At 39.6% G+C, this 18529-nt stretch overlaps 1 protein-coding gene across 3 annotated transcripts in view; it reads right to left on the bottom strand.

The window, feature by feature from the left end:
• The window catches only part of APPL1 (adaptor protein, phosphotyrosine interacting with PH domain and leucine zipper 1), a 56855-nt gene extending 44771 nt beyond the window's left edge, over positions 1–12084 (bottom strand). For 2 of the 3 annotated variants that reach the window (XM_011279730.3, XM_045051712.1), the window contains exons 1-4: positions 11927–12084; positions 5307–5405; positions 4014–4073; positions 2351–2422 (exon numbers count right to left, since the gene is read on the bottom strand). In XM_011279730.3, the coding sequence (XP_011278032.1) occupies positions 2351–2422; positions 4014–4073; positions 5307–5405; positions 11927–11980 (285 nt within the window). In that variant the 5' untranslated portion in view covers positions 11981–12084. The remainder of the gene's footprint in view (positions 1–2350; positions 2423–4013; positions 4074–5306; positions 5406–11926) is intronic. The other variant, XM_045051710.1, reaches the window with a different exon arrangement.
• Positions 12085–18529: the final 6445 nt, after the last annotated feature.

The following is an 18529-nucleotide window of genomic DNA, read 5'->3' as shown; positions in this document are numbered from 1 at the left end:
TTGGACTTCACTGAAATTAAAAATTTTTATGCAAAGGATACTATCAAGAAGATAAAATCACAACCCACAGAAAGGGAGAAAATATTTGCCAATCGTATACCTGATAAAGAACTTGCGTCTAGAGTAAGTCTTAAACTCAGTAACAAAAGATAAACCACCCAATTATAAAAAGGGCAAAGGTCTGAATATCGTAGTGCCACCGCCTTACCCAGGGTTGCCTTCTGCTCTTTCAGGTACCCAAGGTCAACTGCAGTCTTGAAGCAGATGATCCTCCTCCTCCTGACAGTGTCAGAAGGCCACAGTAGCCTAACACTAGATCACAATGCCTACACTATCCACCTCACTTCACCTCATCGTGTAGGCATTTTATCATTTCACATTATAACAAAAAGGGTGCGTACAGCACAGTATTTTGAGAGAGAGAGACACCACATTCACACAAATTTTATTATGTCATAATTCTATTTTACTGTTAATTATTCTCTCATTCTGTGAATCTTATGGCACCTAATTTGTAAATAAATCTTTATCACATTTATGTATATACAGTAAAACATACAGGATTCAATACTATCCAGGGTTTCGGGCATCCGCTGGGGGGCGGGTCTTGGAATGTATCCCCTGTGGATTGGGGGCAGGGGCTACCAGAGACATTTCTTCAAAGATATACAAACGACCAATAAGCATAGAAAAAAGTGCTCAATGTCATTAGCCATCAGAAAAATGCACATTAAAAACTACAACGATATAGCACTTCATACTCGCTTAGATGGTTATAATAAAAATATAAATGAAAAGCGCTGGTAAGGATGTGTAGAAACTGGAACCCTCCACTACTGGTGGGAATGTAAAAGTGCGCAGAAGCTGTGGAAAAAAGTCTGGCAGTTCCTCAAAAAGCTAAACATAAAATTACCATATAATCCAGCAACCCCACTCCTGATTATATACCCAAAAGAACTGAAAAAGTGGTGTTCAAAAAACAAAAACCCAAAAAAACAAAAATAAAACTTGTATACAAACGCTCACTGCAGCACTACTTCCAGTAGCCAAAAGGTAGAAAACAACTCAAATGTCCATCAACCATGAAGGAATAAATAAAATGTGGTATATTCATACAATGGAATTTTATTCACCTAAAAAAGGAATGAAACTCTGATACATGCCGCAACACAGATAAACCTTAAAAACATGATGCCAAGTGAAAGCAGACACAAAACCCCACAAATTATATAGGAAATATCCACAACAGGCAAATCCATTCAGATAGAAAGTAGATTTGTGGTTGCCAGGAGCTGAAGGGAGAGGGAGTAGGGAATGACTGCTTAATGGGCACAGGGTTTCCTTTGGGATGATGATGAAAATGTTCTGGAACATCAGTGGTGATGGTTACACAACACTGTGAATGCATAATATAACCAGGAGTAAATTTAATGTTATGTATATTTTACCACAATAAAAATACTCCATTTTCTACAAACATTTCTTTATATTGCTCTCCTGTGATAATACTTGGCTACAATGAGTTATTAAAATATTTCAGGGGCGCCCAGGTGGCTCAGTCGGTTGAGCATCCAACTTCAGCTCAGGTCATGATTTCACGGCTCCGGAGTTTGAGCCCTGTGTCGGGCTCTGTGCTGACAGCTCAGAGCCTGGAGCCTACTTCTGATTCTGTGTCTCCCTCTCTCTCTGCCCCTCCCCTGCTCATGCTTGGTCTCTCTCTCAAAAATAATAAACATTAAAAATTTTTTTAAATAAAATATTTCAAAAAATTACTTTTCAGATAGACTAGAAAAGACAGAACTATCCAGTGTTTCACGTGAAAACATCTTTCATCAGTGCACTAGTTGAGAACAGTTATGGACTCCCTAGACAGCTCTCACCACACTTCTTCCACCTAGCAATATTTTGCCATTCAGTTTATTAATCCTTCCATCCCAGACAGCCAATATCAGCCCTTAATTTCTCTAACCAGTCAGCAGAACTAATCATTAAAAAAGTCCCAGAACCCACCTATAGCTCATAATTTAATTCTCTCCCTGCCTACATCAAATAACACAGTGAAAGGATGAATGTGACATGGACTGGGAGGAGAGAGAGCACATCTATATGCTTATCCCTTGAAAACAATTTGTTTTAATCAGAAAAAGAAAGTACTATTTTTATGAGGAAGCCACTAAGACAGGAGACAGCCACTAAGATGGAAATAAGGTCTTCTTTAAATAGTAAACTTTTATTATAGAGATTTGCTCCTATCATAATAATACAAGTTCCCAATAAAAGCTAAACAACTTGAGTAACTTAATTATAAGACCATATATTCAAGCAAGATATAATTATAATAAGCACTTACCTCATCTATAACTTTTGAAAATTGTTGCAAAGTTGAACTCATAACTTCATCATCACCCCCCAGTGGAAAGCGCTGAAAAGTGAGAAATACAGATGAGGTAAAGGCCCAGTGCTGTATATCTTTTGTGAATGATGTTATAATTTACATTTTTATTTTTGTTCAAGTTCATTTTTTATTTTGAGAGAAAGAGAGAGAGAGCGGGTAGACAGAGAGAGAGACTCCCAAGGAGGCTCTGCACCATTAGTGCAGAGCCCGATGTGGGGCTCGAACTCGCAAACCATGAGATAATGACCTGAGCCGAAATCAAGAGTCCCACGCTCAACCAACTGAGCCACCCACACACCCCTATAATTTACATTTTTAAAAACAGCTGACCCAGGGTACCTGACTGGCTATGTTGGTTAAGCATCCGACTCTTGATTTCAACTCAGGTCATGATCTTGCCAGCATGAGATGGAGCCCCACATTGGGCTCCATGCTTAGGATTCTCTCTCTCCCTCTATCTGCCCCTTCTCCACTCACACTCTGTCTCAAAATAAATAAACAAACATAAAAAAACACAGCTGACCCTCAAACAACGTGGGAGTTAGAAGTGCCAACCCCCACATATAACTTTTAACTCCCCCCAAATTTAACTACTAACAGCCTACTGCTGACTAGAAGCCTTATCAGTAACATAAACAGTTGATTAACATGTATTTTGTGTATTACATGTACTATGTACTGTATTTCCATAATCTTTTAGAAAAAAGAAAATGTTAAGAAAACCGTAAGAAAAAATATATTTACTGTACTGTATTTACCAAAAAAATCCATGAATAAGTGGACCTGTGCAGTTCAAATCCATGTTGTTAAAGGGTCAACTGAAACTTCAAAAAACTTCTAAAATTTTGAATAAACTTTAAAAATGTCACTTAATAAAACAGCATAATTCATACAATTAGTAAACATTAGTTAAAATGTTTGCTAAGCAACTAATTAACATGTGTATACAGGAAGGCACACCATACAAGGAGTTTAAGATTTGGTGTTTAGCTCCAATTCCTCCAATCACCAACCGTAAAATCTTGAGCAAGCCTCAGTTTCTTCATTTGTAAAGAAAGGTCAATTAAATAACTAATATGTAACAATAAGTAATTAAAATCAGATGTAAGTGCTATAGTGGAATTTCAACAGCATGCCCAAATTACCTTCTGCAAATTCAAAAAAGCTTAGGATTCTTGGTGAGAAATTCTGTTTATCTATACAGATACTGTATCACTGAATATTTTTTTAATGTTTATTTATTTATTTATTTATTTATTTATTTAGAGAAAGCAAGCAGGGAAGGTGCAGAGAGAGAGGGAGGGAGAGAGAGAGAGAGGGAGGGAGAGGGAGAGGGAGAGAGAGAGGGAGGGAGAGGGAGAGAGAGAGGGAGGGAGAGGGAGAGGGAGAGGGAGAGGGGGAGAGAGAGAGAGAGAGAGAGAGAGAGAGAGAGAGAGAGAGAGAATCCCAAGCAGACTGTGCACTAAAAGTGCAGAGCCTGGTGCGGGGCTCCAACCCACAAACTGTGAGATCATGACCTGAGCTGAAACCAAGAGTAGGACGGTTAACCAGCTGAGCCATCCAGGTGCCCCTCACTGCATATTTTAAATTACGCTTTGAAGATTTTCATATACTATACCTGTTTTTCATATTCTTTTAAAAGTTTTGAAGTCAGGTGTGTTGCTGCACTTAATTCATTCTGTAGGAAAAAAACAATATTCAAATTAACACAATATTACTGATCAAGAAAGTTTTAGTTGAAGATACCTAAACCACTTTTACCACTTAACATAAATGCTATATAACATGCTCTATAAACCCCTCACTAAATCACTGGAAAGGGAACTACCATTAGAGCATTTTTAAGGGAAACTCAAACCATGAAATAAATGGACACCATCAAGGAATTCAGCAGTGTTCTAGGTGTATGCTTTTTTTTAGCTAATAAAAACTAAGTATTAAATGCTGTTAAAGCTTTCAAGTTAGAAGTAAACTGTATATAATCTTAGCAAAATCTTGAGAGATTCTATATTAATGACTAATTATTCCTCTCTCTAGGTGCTGATACTAGACCAATGCATCTAATAACATACAACCAAAATGTGGTTAGCCTAGTCACATAATACAGCAACACAGCCAGATGAAGGAAATACTTTTTGAAGTTTTTTTTCCGTGATGAACATAATGACAAATATAACATTTCTTTTACATTGTAATTAATCTCTGTGGTCAGGAATCAAATCTTGAAAGACCTATCACAAGGGAAAAAAAAAAACTATCACAGCAACTTTTTAGTACATAAAGAAAATGTGAGTCCATAAAGGAGATAAAATGAGAAGGAGAAAAAGAAACTTGTGTACTTAATTAATCCCAAAGAAAGTTTAACACAGCACCCAAGTCGCTGTTAAGGCTTATAACTGAGTTACATAAACAGCCTTGAATCTTAAGCCTGCTCGACAAAAAAAAAAAAAAAAAAAATCTACTCATCTCCTTCTTGAATTAATCTCCCAGCACCCAGAGTTATATCTAATTTTTATTATGTTCTTCTCACTAAAGATTAAACCACCTTCAAATCCTTTACTCAAAAAGGGGGAAGTGTTTCTTGAGATTAAAAGCATGATTAGGGAAAACACTGGTGACAGTATGGGGCTTTCAGTTAAATCTTAGGCAAAGATCATGATCAGTGAGTTTCAGTAAGAAAGCTCTTACTGTGTTTAGGTAGAAAGAGGAAAATGCTTAAATCTTCACGTCTTCTGTAGTGCTACAAACTATACACTCACTAGTACTTGGAATGTGAGCTCAGTAATACAAAATACTTAAAAGTTCCTTCATGCATTCAGGCACCAGTAAACAAAACAGACTCTATCCCTCTGTCCTCATGGGCTTAAAGTCATTTTTAAAAAAAGCATTGAATCAGCCCTTAGCTTTTTACCTGTGCATCATAAATCCGATGCATAGCTTGGTACAACTGGTTCATATAGTTGGAAATAGCTGTAGCATCTTCTTCAAATACACCCAGTAAAGACCTTGTCTGTATAAAATAAAAGCAGTAAGTTTAGGTCACCATTATATAAATCAAATAGAAAATTTTTTTTCTAGAGGAAGGAAAAATTCTAGGACACTGGAGCTCTAATAATTCTGAGTTTTAATCTATTTTCTCTCTTTTGATAGTAATGCCAAGATGCTGGGGTTCTTTGTTCTCAATTTCACTTCACCAAAACGCAGGGATTTTCCAACTACAGCACACAAACTTTAGAAGGAACAAAGGTGTATTTTTATGAATTAAAAAAAGCCTGTGATTAAACTAAGAACAAACCAACAAAAACATTCAAGGCTAATTAACAGTATTCCATGTATAAATATTTTAAATGTCTTATTTCAGGATAACTTATTTCTTATTATTCAGATAACTTATGATTATTTCTCTTTTTCCATGTTCTCTTGGAGTAGCCAAAGCCCTCCCCGTCCTAATTCAAAATAACATAGTACCCAACCCTAACAGAGCCGATTAAAAAAATTTTTTTTAATGTTTATTTATTTTTGAGAGAGAGAGAAAGAGAGAGAGAGACAGGATGAGCAGAGGAGGGGCAAAGAGAGAGGGAGACACAGAATCCGAAACAGGCTCCAGGCTCTGAGCTGTCAGCACAGAGCCCGACGCGGGGCTCGAACCCATGGACTGCGAGATCATGACCTGAGCCAAAGTCAAATGCCCGACCAATTGACTGAGACACCCAGGAGCCCCATTACATGGCCAATTAAATACTAACTTATAAAGAGTACAGAATTTGAGGGTTTATTGTTTTCTTCTTCTTTACACTTGTCTATATTGTTAGGCTTCTTTTTTCTTTTTTTTTTTTTTTTTTTAACGCACTAAGAATTTCCCCTTCGTATTAAGGGGAATTTTTTTAAGTAAGTGTTAAGACTGTCAATAAGAAGGATAGCGATAAAGAAACTCAGCAAATCAAGGCAAGGTATACTCACTTTTTCATATCCTAAAGGCAGAGAAAGAATGAAAATATTAACAACTATTGCGATAACTGCAGCTTAAAATCTAAAAGATGACCTTGTATTTTTATTCTACAAATAGTTCATTTATGTCTCAGCCTTAGAAAGTGGTTTTTAAAAATCAACTTATTCTTTAGTTTCCTATTTTCAGAAAAGAAAGCTAAGTCAACACAGTTTTGAAAAGGAGGGGCGGGGGGACAAAATCATTATGCCAATATATGAAGTCCATGTCGTCAGTCCTCTACTCCCCCATGCCCCAGATATTTAGATCTGACAGAGAATCTTTCTACTTTTTTAGCTCTGTGCCCCACCCCTATTCCCCACAGTGCTATTTTAAGATGTAAAAAAGAAAGCATTAAGAAATCTTGTTTGACTTAGTGCCATTCCAAAGAAAAATCTGCCATTTCGTTTTGTTTCCCCAAAATTATTCTAATTCAAGGAATTACACATTTATGCAAAAACCTGTAGTGGACTTAAATTAAAAATATCTCCTTAGCCCAGTGTTAAAATGGGTTCCCTACTTAAAGCTAGTTATATCTAGCTAGCACCTTATAAAAAGTACATCAATGTGGTACCATTTCATTGAATCTATGATGGCATCCACTGTGAGCTGCACTCTTTTTAAATACTACTACAACAAAACAATGCCAGCAATTAAGCTATGATTTGAGGTATTCTTCTGTCTTGTAATTTTTACTTTATATTTGTGGAAATAGACCTTTAAACATTTTTATATATAATTATATATATCATATATAATTAATTTTATATATAATTAATATAAACATAAAAGCAAAACACAAACAGCATGAATTTAATATAATCCTAACACTTCTTCAGAGTTCAACTCTTTTGAGTCACTTTTTGACAGAAGAATCATCAATACCCATGTTTTCCCATCCAATATTATTCTGTGCCATGGGGACGTGACAAGTATTTCTTACAAGTGCTCACTTTTGCCCCCAGTACTTTCTTCCAAACCATTGATACCGATTCAGCAAACTTTGATGGCAGTACTTGGTTCATTCCAGCAGGAGTCAAAGGAATATTTTCAGACAATAAAGAGGACTGATAATCCTTCAAATTGCCTGAACACTGAGAGGTTGCACTTGACCAGTCATACCACTAGGAGAAACAACCATGTGTGTACATTTGCAACCAATTACACATAAAACATTATCAACTGTAAGGGGCATTTATCTCAATATCAGACATGTTAAAATGTGGGAAAAGAAAAAAAGGTATGTCTTATAATCTATGAGTATTCCATGTTATGCCAAAGAAAGAAATGAGTATTCCATATTATGCCAGTTGGCACTGGAGTTTTATCTTCATAGTTCCAGCACTGAAGAGTCACTGGTATTTATCTATACAATTATTTTTAAAGGTTCATATCTGTTCTTAATAACTAGCAAGTTTCATTTTGCTCCTGATTTTCAAAACAATATGTAAGTATGGACAAGGCAGCTAGTATAGTATAGCCTTAAAGATTTCCTTTCTCAACAAATAATATGATCATTTGCAGAACAAGAGATTGTTTGGGCAAGATAATTCTAAAGATGTTTATATCCAAACAGCTGGATTTGAACTTGCAAATTCCTCTCTATTTTAATAGTTACTATAAATCAAAACTAAAAAAAGATAACTGTAATTCAGGATAGCCTTTCATGACTCCAAGGCTCTAACCTTTTTACATAGCAACTGACAAGCCACTTTTGATTAGGATCAAATGATTTAAATAAACACTTATCTAGAGGGGTGCCTGAGCAGCGTAGTCAGTTAAGCGTCTGACTTCCGGCTCAGGTCATGATCTCACAGTTCGTGAGTTCGAGCCCCATGTTGGGCTCTGTGCCAACAGCTCAGAGCCTGGAGCCCGCTTCAGATTCTGTGTCTCCCTCTCTCTCTGCCCCTTTCCCGCTCATTCTGTCTCTCTCAAATATGAATAAACTTCAAAAAAATTAAAAACAAAACAAAGAAAACCTTGTCTATACAAAGGAAACAATCAACAAAACTAAAAGGCAGCCTACAGAAAGGGGGAAGATATCGGCAAACAACATATCTGATAAAGGGCTGGTATTCAAAATCTAAAAAGAACTTATAAAACACCCAAAAAACAAATAATCCAGGGGTGCCTGGATAGCTCAGTCAAGCATTTGACTCTTGATTTCGGCTCAGGTCATGATCTCATGGTTCGTAAGTTTGAGTCCCACTTCGGGCTCTGGGCTGACAGTGTGGAGCCTGCTTGGGATCTCTCTCTCCTTCTCTCTCTGTCCTTCCCCTGCTCATGCATGCTCTTTCTCTCAAAAATATAATAACATAAAAAAAAAATCCAGTTAAGAAATGGGCAGAAGACATGCATAGACATTCTTCCAAAGAAGCCAAACATAGCTAACAGACACATGAAAAGATGCTCAACATCACTCATCATCAAGGAAATACAAATCAAAACCATGATGAGACACCACCTCACATCTGTCAGAATGGCTAAAATTAACAACACAGGAAACAACAGGTGTTGATGAGGATGCAGAGAAAGGGGAACCCTCTTACACTGTTGGTGGGAATGCAAACTGGTGCAGCCACTCTGGAGAACAGTTAGAGGTTCCTCAAAAAACTAAAAACAGAACCACCCTTCCATCCAGCAACTGCACTACTCAACATTTACCCAAAGGATACAAAAATACAGATTCGAAGGGGTACGTGCACCCTGATGTTTATAGCAACATCATCAATAATAGCCAAACTATGGAGAGAGCCCAAATATCCATCAACTGAAGATGGATAAAGAAGATGTGGTAGGTATATATGTATGCATGTGTGTGTGCATGGAATATTACTCAGCCATCAAAAAGAATGAAATCCTGCCATTTGCAGCCATGTGGGTAGAGCTAGAGTGTACTATGCTAAATGAAATAAGAGACAGAGAAATGCCATATGATCTCACTCATATATGGAATTTAAGAAACAAAACAGATGAACATACAGGAGGGGGAAAAGAGAAAAGAGCAGGAAACAAACCATGAGAGTCTCTTAAAGACAGAACAAACTGAGGGTTGATGGAGGGAAGTGGGTGGGGAAAGGGCTAGACAGGTGATGGGTATTAAGGAGGGCACTTGTTATGATGAGTACTGAGTATTGTATATAAGTGATGAATCACTGAATTCTACTCCTAAAACCAATATGTTTGTTGCACTGTATGTTAACTAGAATTTAAATAAAAATTTGAAAATAAAAAAGAACTTATCTATAGCAGGAGCTTTAAAAGTTTGCATACTCTTTGTTATTCAACTTCTTGGACTCTATCCTGTGTCAGTAGTCCAAATGAGAACAAAAATTCATGTCCCAAAGCATTAACCGAAGTCCTATATATAAAAACAAAACTTGGGAAAAATCTCTAAGTCCAACAATAGGACAACTGTTAAATCAGTTAAGGAAACATGCAGCCTTTAATTTTTTTTATTCAGAATGAAGGATATGTGAACACTTACCCTGTAATGTTAAGTTAAAGCCAAATAAAAATTGTTATGCACAATATAACTTCAAATACATTAAAGTATGTAAGAGAAAGCTAGGAACAAGTAAAACTGTTAATAGGGTTTGCTGCCTCGGAAAAGACAGGTAACTGTTTTCTGTCCCTTTCAGTTTTTCTGAAGCACATAACTATGATTTTCATAATCAGGTACAAAAATAAAAACGTTCACTGTAACACTGAGACGCGGAGACGTTGAGTGACTTGCTCTAAAGCAAGTCAAGTGTCAGTGAAGGACTAAAAACCCTTATACCCTTAGTCCCAGATTTAGGGCTTTCCATCCTACCACAAGTTCTCCCTAAGGACTACTTCCAATATCTTTCCTTTCTAAATCCCATTTGTCCCAACTAATTTTCCCAAGTCAATATTACCTAGTTCAAATTTACCACTTCTAAAAACTGAAAGAAGAGCAATGTGGCTATTTCATTAAAAATTACCATAAAACTGATACTGATATGGCGCACCCTTATAAAAAAGCAAACAAACACGAATGCTCAAGTTGTAAACTAACTGTGTGAAAAGTTCAAGAAATTAGATGAGTCAGATTACATCCTCTTCACAAGTCATGGCGAGAGCACTGTGCTACCCATTCCGGGATTTTGTATAATCTTTATGGGCCATAAAAACCAGGCAAGGAAAGAAAGAAAGGTAAGGCAACCTGTTGAGTCTTCTATAATAAAAGTAAAATGACAGGGTGCACCTGACCAATACATGCCACAAAATTTTTGCAAAACATCTGAAACAAACATAATTTCTAACTTTATACTACAGAAATCATTAAGAATTTGAAATAGTTATTGGGGCGGTCCAGACAAGCGAAGACGTGGGTTTCTGTCAGTTTAGGCTGATAAGAATACATTACCAGCAAACAACTGGCTTGTGAAGGTAACTTTCCCCATAGGAAAAAAAAAAAATCAATTCCACGATCAGAGCCCAACTTCAACTTGGCGATTATTACTGGCACAAAGTCATGGCAGAGGTGTCACACAGGCCAGGGGATCTAGCCCCTTCTTCCTGATCTTTTGGGGCTATATTAAACTATGAAGACACATGATATATGTGCCACTGTTGTTCTGAACGAACACCATTTCAGGAAATTTTTTTCGTTCTGAGGGGTAGACAACCAGCAACATCATCTTAAATCGCTTAAATTATTCCGTGAAAGACAGGCTTAGGGATGATGTTTCTCAACGCAAGTTACAGCGCCTACCAACATGTTTTTAACAGAACTCATTTCATTCTTCGGTATTGAACACGTTTCTCTAGACTGTTTTAAGCTAAGGCAACCACGCTAGCCTTGCCCCCAAACACACGAAACACGGGGCTTTTATTTTGATGAGTTTATTAGGGCCAAGTCTGCACCATTTCGCGCAGCAGTCTTGCAGCCGCGAAGGCGCGGTCCATCACAAGCCGTGCACCGCTCGGGTGACAGCGGCTACCGTCGCGGCCGCGACACTGGACACACTCCTCGGGGAGGCTCCCGGGCACGTGACGGGCTTCGCCGATGACTCTCCACGCGGGCAAATCAGCAGCCTGCCAGCATCTCCCGAAGAAAAACTATCCATTTCCTTCCCTAGCTCGCTCAGAAACCATGTAATAAGTCCACAGGGTTTTTTCTCCTGCATTTCCTCCGAAGAGACCTTCGGGGAGAAAATCCCAGGACTGAGATTTATCGCCTCATGTTACAGCGATAAAAATGCACCTTTCACCAAATACAAGGGAGCCCCGCGCGCGTACGTGACCGCAGGGCCCACGAGCGAAGGCGGCGGAGGCTCGGTCGCCTCCCTCCGACGTCCGGACCCCGCGCGCGCGGCTCTCGGCCCAGCCGCGCAGGCCCACGCGGGCCTCCGGCTGGCGGCCGGGCCGCGGCGGCTCGGGGCGCGGCCCGCGACGGGCGGGGACACTGGGCGGCGGCGCCCACCTGGTCCGGGGCGGGCACCTGCGGCCGCGGCGGCGCCGGGCCTGGGGTCGGCCCGCCCTGCTCTTTCCCTCGCCGTCCGCCGCCGCCCGCGCCTCACCTGCGGGCTGTCCTCCAGCGTCTCCTCGATGGGCAGCTTGTCGATTCCCGGCATCGTGGCGGAGGGAGGGCGGTGGCAGGAGACACGGCGGCCGCCCACAGCTCCCCGCTCCCGCCCGCCCGCCTGCAGCAGCTGACCCCGACCCGCCCTCTCTCGCAGGCGCGGCCGCCGTCGCCGCCCGCGCAGCTCTCGCCAGGCGCCTAGCGGCCGCGCGGGAAATCCCACCCCCTCGGCCACCCTGCCCCGCCTCCCTGCGCACCCATTGGCTCGTGGCGACGCCCATCAGCGCGGCGGGGCTGGTCCGGAGCTTCCTCCTCCGCGTTGGGCTTTGCGGTGAGCAGCGGCTTGGGGGGTGGCGCTGCCCGCTCACAGCGGCCATCTACACCGTGCGCGCGCATTTTCATGTAAATTGTAGGGGACCGTCAACCCCCCCCCCACCGCCGCCAACGAAAGTCTCCGGAAACCAGAACATTGAGTGAGGAGGACCACAGTGGGAGTCTGGGGCGATTTTACTTCTCCCCCAACATTTTTCGTCGGAGACCACGGAAGAGACCCTGTTGCGGGGGCCCTTTCTTTAGCTGCATCAAACTATCATCTTCCCAACCCTGCCCGAAGCGTCCAGGCTAGCCCCCCCCACCCCCCACTCTCCCACAAAATGGTGCTGGCTAATTCAAAGATCTGTGAGATCCCTAGTTGTGCCATTAACAGTGCTTTCCAGTAAATTCATGGACAGTAGTAGACTCTCAATTGTTTTTCTGGGCACTTGGATATCAGTATATCCGGTTAAAAACATGTGACTTTGTTGTCAATTCATCAATTCTTCCCTGGCCTTGAAGGGCTATCATGCCTCAACTCAGACTTCCATATTTCCTTTAAATCATAGATGAAAGCACCTTTTAAAGATCAGGATACACTGGTTAATTATGTCGGTAACTGATTAGCATTTCTTTGGGGTCAAAAAGTTTTGGAAGATTTAAATAGCTTCTTCAGCCTCTAATTTTACAATAAAGTGATATTCTAATTCCAGAACCTGGTCTGGATTAGAACTGCTTCTTTGTCCAACTTACCGAACCTCACACTGTCTCGTTTCTCTGTAGAGCTATTTAAGAAGCTTTCAGGGGCGCCTGGGTGGCGCAGTCGGTTAAGCGTCCGGCTTCAGCCAGGTCACGATCTCACGGTCCGTGAGTTCGAGCCCCGCGTCGGGCTCTGGGCTGATGGCTCAGAGCCTGGAGCCTGTTTCCGATTCTGTGTCTCCCTCTCTCTCTGCCCCTCCCCCGTTCATGCTCTGTCTCTCTCTGTCCCAAAAATAAACGTTGAAAAAAAAAATTTTTAAGAAGCTTTCATCAGTATACAAAGAAAATGGCAAAATCATAAGTGTCCTCTAACACTCTAGCCATTAATCCCACCAATCCATTCTATTTGCATTCAAGAAATATAAAAATGCTGAGTAAAGATTCTTAGTTGCCTGGTTCCACAGATACACTGGAACAAATCCAGACAGAGTAGAACAAATCCAAATACAGGAACAAGAATGGAAGTTACATTTTTTAAACTAAAATGCTAGAGTTTCCCTGATCTCTTGAAGGAAAGATTAAATCTGGTTTTAAAAGTTTTACTGAATTTTTCAAATCCAGATACAGTAGAACAAATACGAGAACGGGAACAGAAGCTGCATAATTTAAACTAAAATGCTAGAGTTTCCCATGATCTCTTGAAGGAAAGACAAAATCTGATTCAAAAAATTTTACCAAGTAGGGACACCTGGGTGGCTTGGTTGGTTAAGCATCTGACTCAGCTCAGATCATGATCTCAGGGTTGAGAGTTCCAGCCCCAAGTGGAGCTTTGCTCTCACAGCGCGGATCCTGCTTGGGATTATCTGTCTCCTTCTCTCTCTCAAACATGAATAAATAAACATTGTTTTAAAAAGTTTTACCAAGTAGAGTGCACTCTAACTTCACAGAATTATCCTTAGTGTTATAAGCTTTAAATAAGTGTTCTCCCCGGGGGCACCTGGGTGGCTCAGTCAGTTGAGCATCTGATTTTGGCTCAGGTCATGATCTCACCATTCAAGAGTTAGAGCTCTGTTTTGGGCTCTGTGCTGACGGCTCAGAGCCTGAAGCCTGCTTCGGATTCTGTGTCTTCCCCGCACCCCCCCCGCCCCTCCCCCACTTGTGCTTTGTCTCCCCAAAATAAATAAACTTAAGAAAAATAAAGCCTTCTCCCCTTATTCTCTTTCTCCCTCTCTGCCCCTCCTCTGCTAATGCTGTGTGAGCGCTCTCAAAATAAATAAATAAACTTAAAAAAAAAAAGAGTTCTCCCCTTAAATTGATTATCCACTACTCCCCCTCCAGAAGAGATTTTTAGATTTTGAAAGGTGGTCTGGAATCAGTTATTACTGAGTGTTCCTGGTTCCCAGCTGCTTCAATGTATTCAGCATTGTACAGATTCCAGCAATCCAACTCAACTCTTTCCTTTGATATTTGCTTTCTACTCTGTCAGCACAGTGGCATGCAACCTCATTCTAAAGAAGAAAGACTTTCAAGGTAAGTGACCTTCTTGGTTGAACAGTGACTTAGCTTATAAATGAAGGAGAAGAAAAGTTGTAGCAATTGATAAGAATCAAGAGTAAGTGACAAGTAAAAACAAGTGTGAGAAAGAAGAGTAATTATACGTTGTAACTGAAGGGGCTTGGTCAGTTAACTTGGCCAAACCAAACAACTCGGTGAAAAATTCTGTTAGGTATCTGAGTTATCTGGGTGGTGTATTATCATCCAGTTAAGTGGTTTCCTTTTTTGTATTTATGCGCGTCTAAACTGTATTTGTAAAGGATTCTCAAGAGGGAGCGGCAAGGAATTCTTGCCAGTTTTAGCCAATTAAAAAATGAAACGGGGGTGGAGGGGCAGACTTAAAAAAATGAAAACAAAAATAAGTTGACATTCAATTGGATGGAGAGGCAGTTTAGTCAAATTACAAAACTAGAAAGAATCTTACTAGGCCTTCTTTTTGGATCCTCTACCTTTAGGCTATTCTGCTCATCCAAAAAAATGATTGTATTTACTCTTTTAAAACATTTCTAGAACTCCAGAATTCAGTCTCCTTTGGTAAACACTTTCAGTGTAATCAGCTGAAGTTCTGTACAGTTGACCAAATTCAGTTCCTTTTATACAGGAAATAAGGATTGTTCAGAGAATGCCTTGGGGGTTACTGTAGACTCCTGTGGGTAGGATAGTAAAAACTTTGGCCAGCTGGTTAATTTTATGGAAGGCAAGGCAGGATTAAACAACACCCACTAAAGAATTCTTTGAGATGTTTCACACATATAATTCATTGAGATGTTTCCATATAATTTACAACAAAAGGACATATAATCTTGTAAATAGATTTGTTAATTATTAGCCTCCTAAAATTATGTTTGATCTTCTTATAATTAGGTTTTTACATGATACTTTTTGAAGTTCTAGTCTGTGGTCTATAATAGGAAAGAATCCAACAATCCAAACGATGCTGGTGCTTTACTCTTCAACATTATCCCCGTAGGTTACTGGTTACCAAACTCGTGCATACACACAAGTTATCTCAGGAAGATGGTTAGGATACAGATTCCTCAGCCCAGCTGGAAGATTCTAATGTGGTAGGTCAGAGGTGGGGCTGGGAATCCCTGATAAGTTCAAACATAATCTTCAAACTACATGTTGAAAATCTCTATCCAAAATGGAGAATAACCAGGGGCATCTGGCTGGCTCAGTTGAAGCATGTGACTCTTAATCTCTGGGTTGTGAGTTCAAGCCCCACGTTGGGTGTAGATTACTTAAAAATAAAATATTTTTTTTAATGGAGAATAATCATTTCCCTTTCCCAAATAAGCTTGTATTTTAGGAAATTTAAAGAGTTACATAAACATTTACGAAAAGAGTTTTTGGTTCCAGATGAGGATGGTGAGAGGGGCACCATTTCCAGAATCACCTAAGAGAGGTTGGGAATCCTCCTTCCTACAAATATCCCCTTAGACACTCCATCAATCTGAAATTAAGGACTTCATATTCCTTTTAAGAGTGTGACGCATAATGCAAATAATTCTGGATGTTACCTAATAAATCACTCGTTAATGTGACTCACTTTAATACACAATTCACTTGTTTTCTTTTTTTTAGTCTTTTTAAAAATTAATTATTTTTTTTAATTTTATTTTTTTAGTTTATATCCAAATTAGTTAGCGTTTAGTACAACAATGATTTCAGGAGTAGATTCTTAATGCCCCTTACCCGTTTAGCCCATCCCCCTTCCCACACCCCCTCCAGTAACCCTCTGTTTGTTCTCCATATTTATGAGTCTCTCATGCTTTGTCCCCCTCCCTGTTTTTATATTTTTTTGCTTCCCTTCCCTTATGTTAATCTGTTTTGTATCTTAAAGTCCTCATATGAGTGAAGTCATATGATTTTTGTCTTTCTCTGACTAATTTCACTTAGCATAATACCCTCTAGTTCCATCCATGTAGTTGCAAATGGCAAGGTTTCATTCTTTTTGATTGCCGAGTAATACTCATATATATATATATATATATATATACACACATATATATATGTATATATATGTATATATACACATATATATATATGTATATATATACATATATATATATATATATATATATATATATATACCACATCTTCTTTATCCATTCATCCATCGAGGGACATTTGGGCTGTTTCCATACTTTGGCTATTGTTGATAGTGCTGCTATAAACATGGGGGTGCATGTGTCCCTTTGAAACAGCACACCTGTATCCCTTGGATAAATACCTAGTAGTGCAATTACTGGGTCATAGGGTAGTTCTACTTTTAGTTTTTTGAGGAACCTCCATACTGTTTTCCAGAGTGGCTGCACCAGCTTGCATTCCCAAGAATTCACTTGTTTTCTAACATCCAGCTGAGATGAGTCAAATTCAAGAAAGGAGTATGTTAATTGATATTTTGGGAACTTAAGTCACTTCTATCTACTTTGAAACATTAGAACTAGTGGTAGAGTTGGGGAAAGCTTTGGGCAATTGAAAAGGTAGCATCAAAAGTTCTGAGTTAGATGGGCAGCAAGGACCAACTGATTCTTCACCATGCCTCTGCATACCACCCTTTGATCTTGATGTTCATGTTGCTTATGATGTTTGCCACAGCATCCTTTGAATGTAAATTCGTGGCCAAAACATAAATCCTTAGAAAGGCAAATTCTATAACTTCTACCTTCTTAACTGTGAAAAGAAAAAAAATTTAACTTTTAGGATAATTGTATATGCCTTTATTTTGTTTATGGTTGCCTGGATTCCTTTTTGGAAGATGAGGACATTAATAAATTAATTTCTTTGACCAAGCCAAGAACTTTGAAACAAAGCAGCATCATTCATTTCTTTGGGGAGGTGAATAAAAGCATGGGCATAAGCTCATGGACATGGCCTGTGGAGCCAGCCTAGCTGGCTTTGAATTCAGGCTCTACTCTTTACTAGTTCTGTGACTTCAGTCAAGTTACTTAACTTCTCTGTGTTTCCATTCCATCATCTGAAATATGGGACTTAATGTAGAGAATCTACATGTTAGGGTTGTAAAGATGGTAATGAACTTTCTGAATAGTGCTGGGCACAATAAGCATTCAGTCAAAATGAGATAATTATGCTTTTCATTACTTACTGTTAAATATTAAATGTTTTTCCTGAAAGTTTATTTACTTAGTTAAGTCATCTCACCCAAAGTGAAACTCAAACTCATGACCCCGAGAACAAGAGTCATGCTTTTCCGACTGAGCCAGCCAGATGCCCCAAATATTAAATGTTTTAATGCTTTTAAAGCATTTTTCCTGTTTATGGTATCTAAAGAAACCAATATTTTCTAAATCAGAAGTCTATGCTCATTATCTTAGAGAATCCTGATACTATTTTAAACATTATTACCATTACCCTTGCTAGCATTCTATCGCTTTGATTTAGGGACTTTTGTGGCCAAAGCAAAAATTTTTAAATCAACAAATATAATTTATTATATTCTGGAGAAATAGTGTAGGTACCAAAAAAGAAAGGGTTATTACCTTGTGTTTGTATTTAGGGGGTTTTTTGCAAGTGGGGAAAGACAGATGCCCTAAGGCTTAAAGACATGAGACCTTCATGACACTTTTTTTTTTAGTTTATTATTTATTTTGAGAGAGACAGAGACAGTGGGATGGGGAGGGGCAGAGAGAGAGGGAGACAGAGAATCCCAAGTAGATTCAGAGCTGTCAGCACGGAGCCTGATGCAAGCCTCAAATGCACAAAACCATGAGATCATGGCCTGAGCCAAAACCAAGAGTCAGATGCTTAACCAACTGAACCACCCAGGCGCCTCCACACTTTTAAAAAAATGTTTATTTATTTATTTTGAGAGTATGCGTGCAAGCAGAGGCAGAGAGAAAGAGAGAGAGGGAGAGAGAGAATCCCAAGCAGGCTCCACCCTGCCAGCCTGCCACGGAGCTGGAACCCACAAACTGTGAGATCATGACCCAAGCTGAAACCAAGACTGAGGCACCCAGGGCCCCCCTTCATTACACTTGTAGCCCCAAGGAATTCTGGGGAGCAACAGGCAAGT

This window comes from Felis catus, chromosome A2, assembly GCF_018350175.1.
Source record: "Felis catus isolate Fca126 chromosome A2, F.catus_Fca126_mat1.0, whole genome shotgun sequence".
Taxonomy (NCBI): domain Eukaryota; kingdom Metazoa; phylum Chordata; class Mammalia; order Carnivora; family Felidae; genus Felis; species Felis catus.
This window is presented reverse-complemented; position numbering and strand designations above follow the sequence as displayed.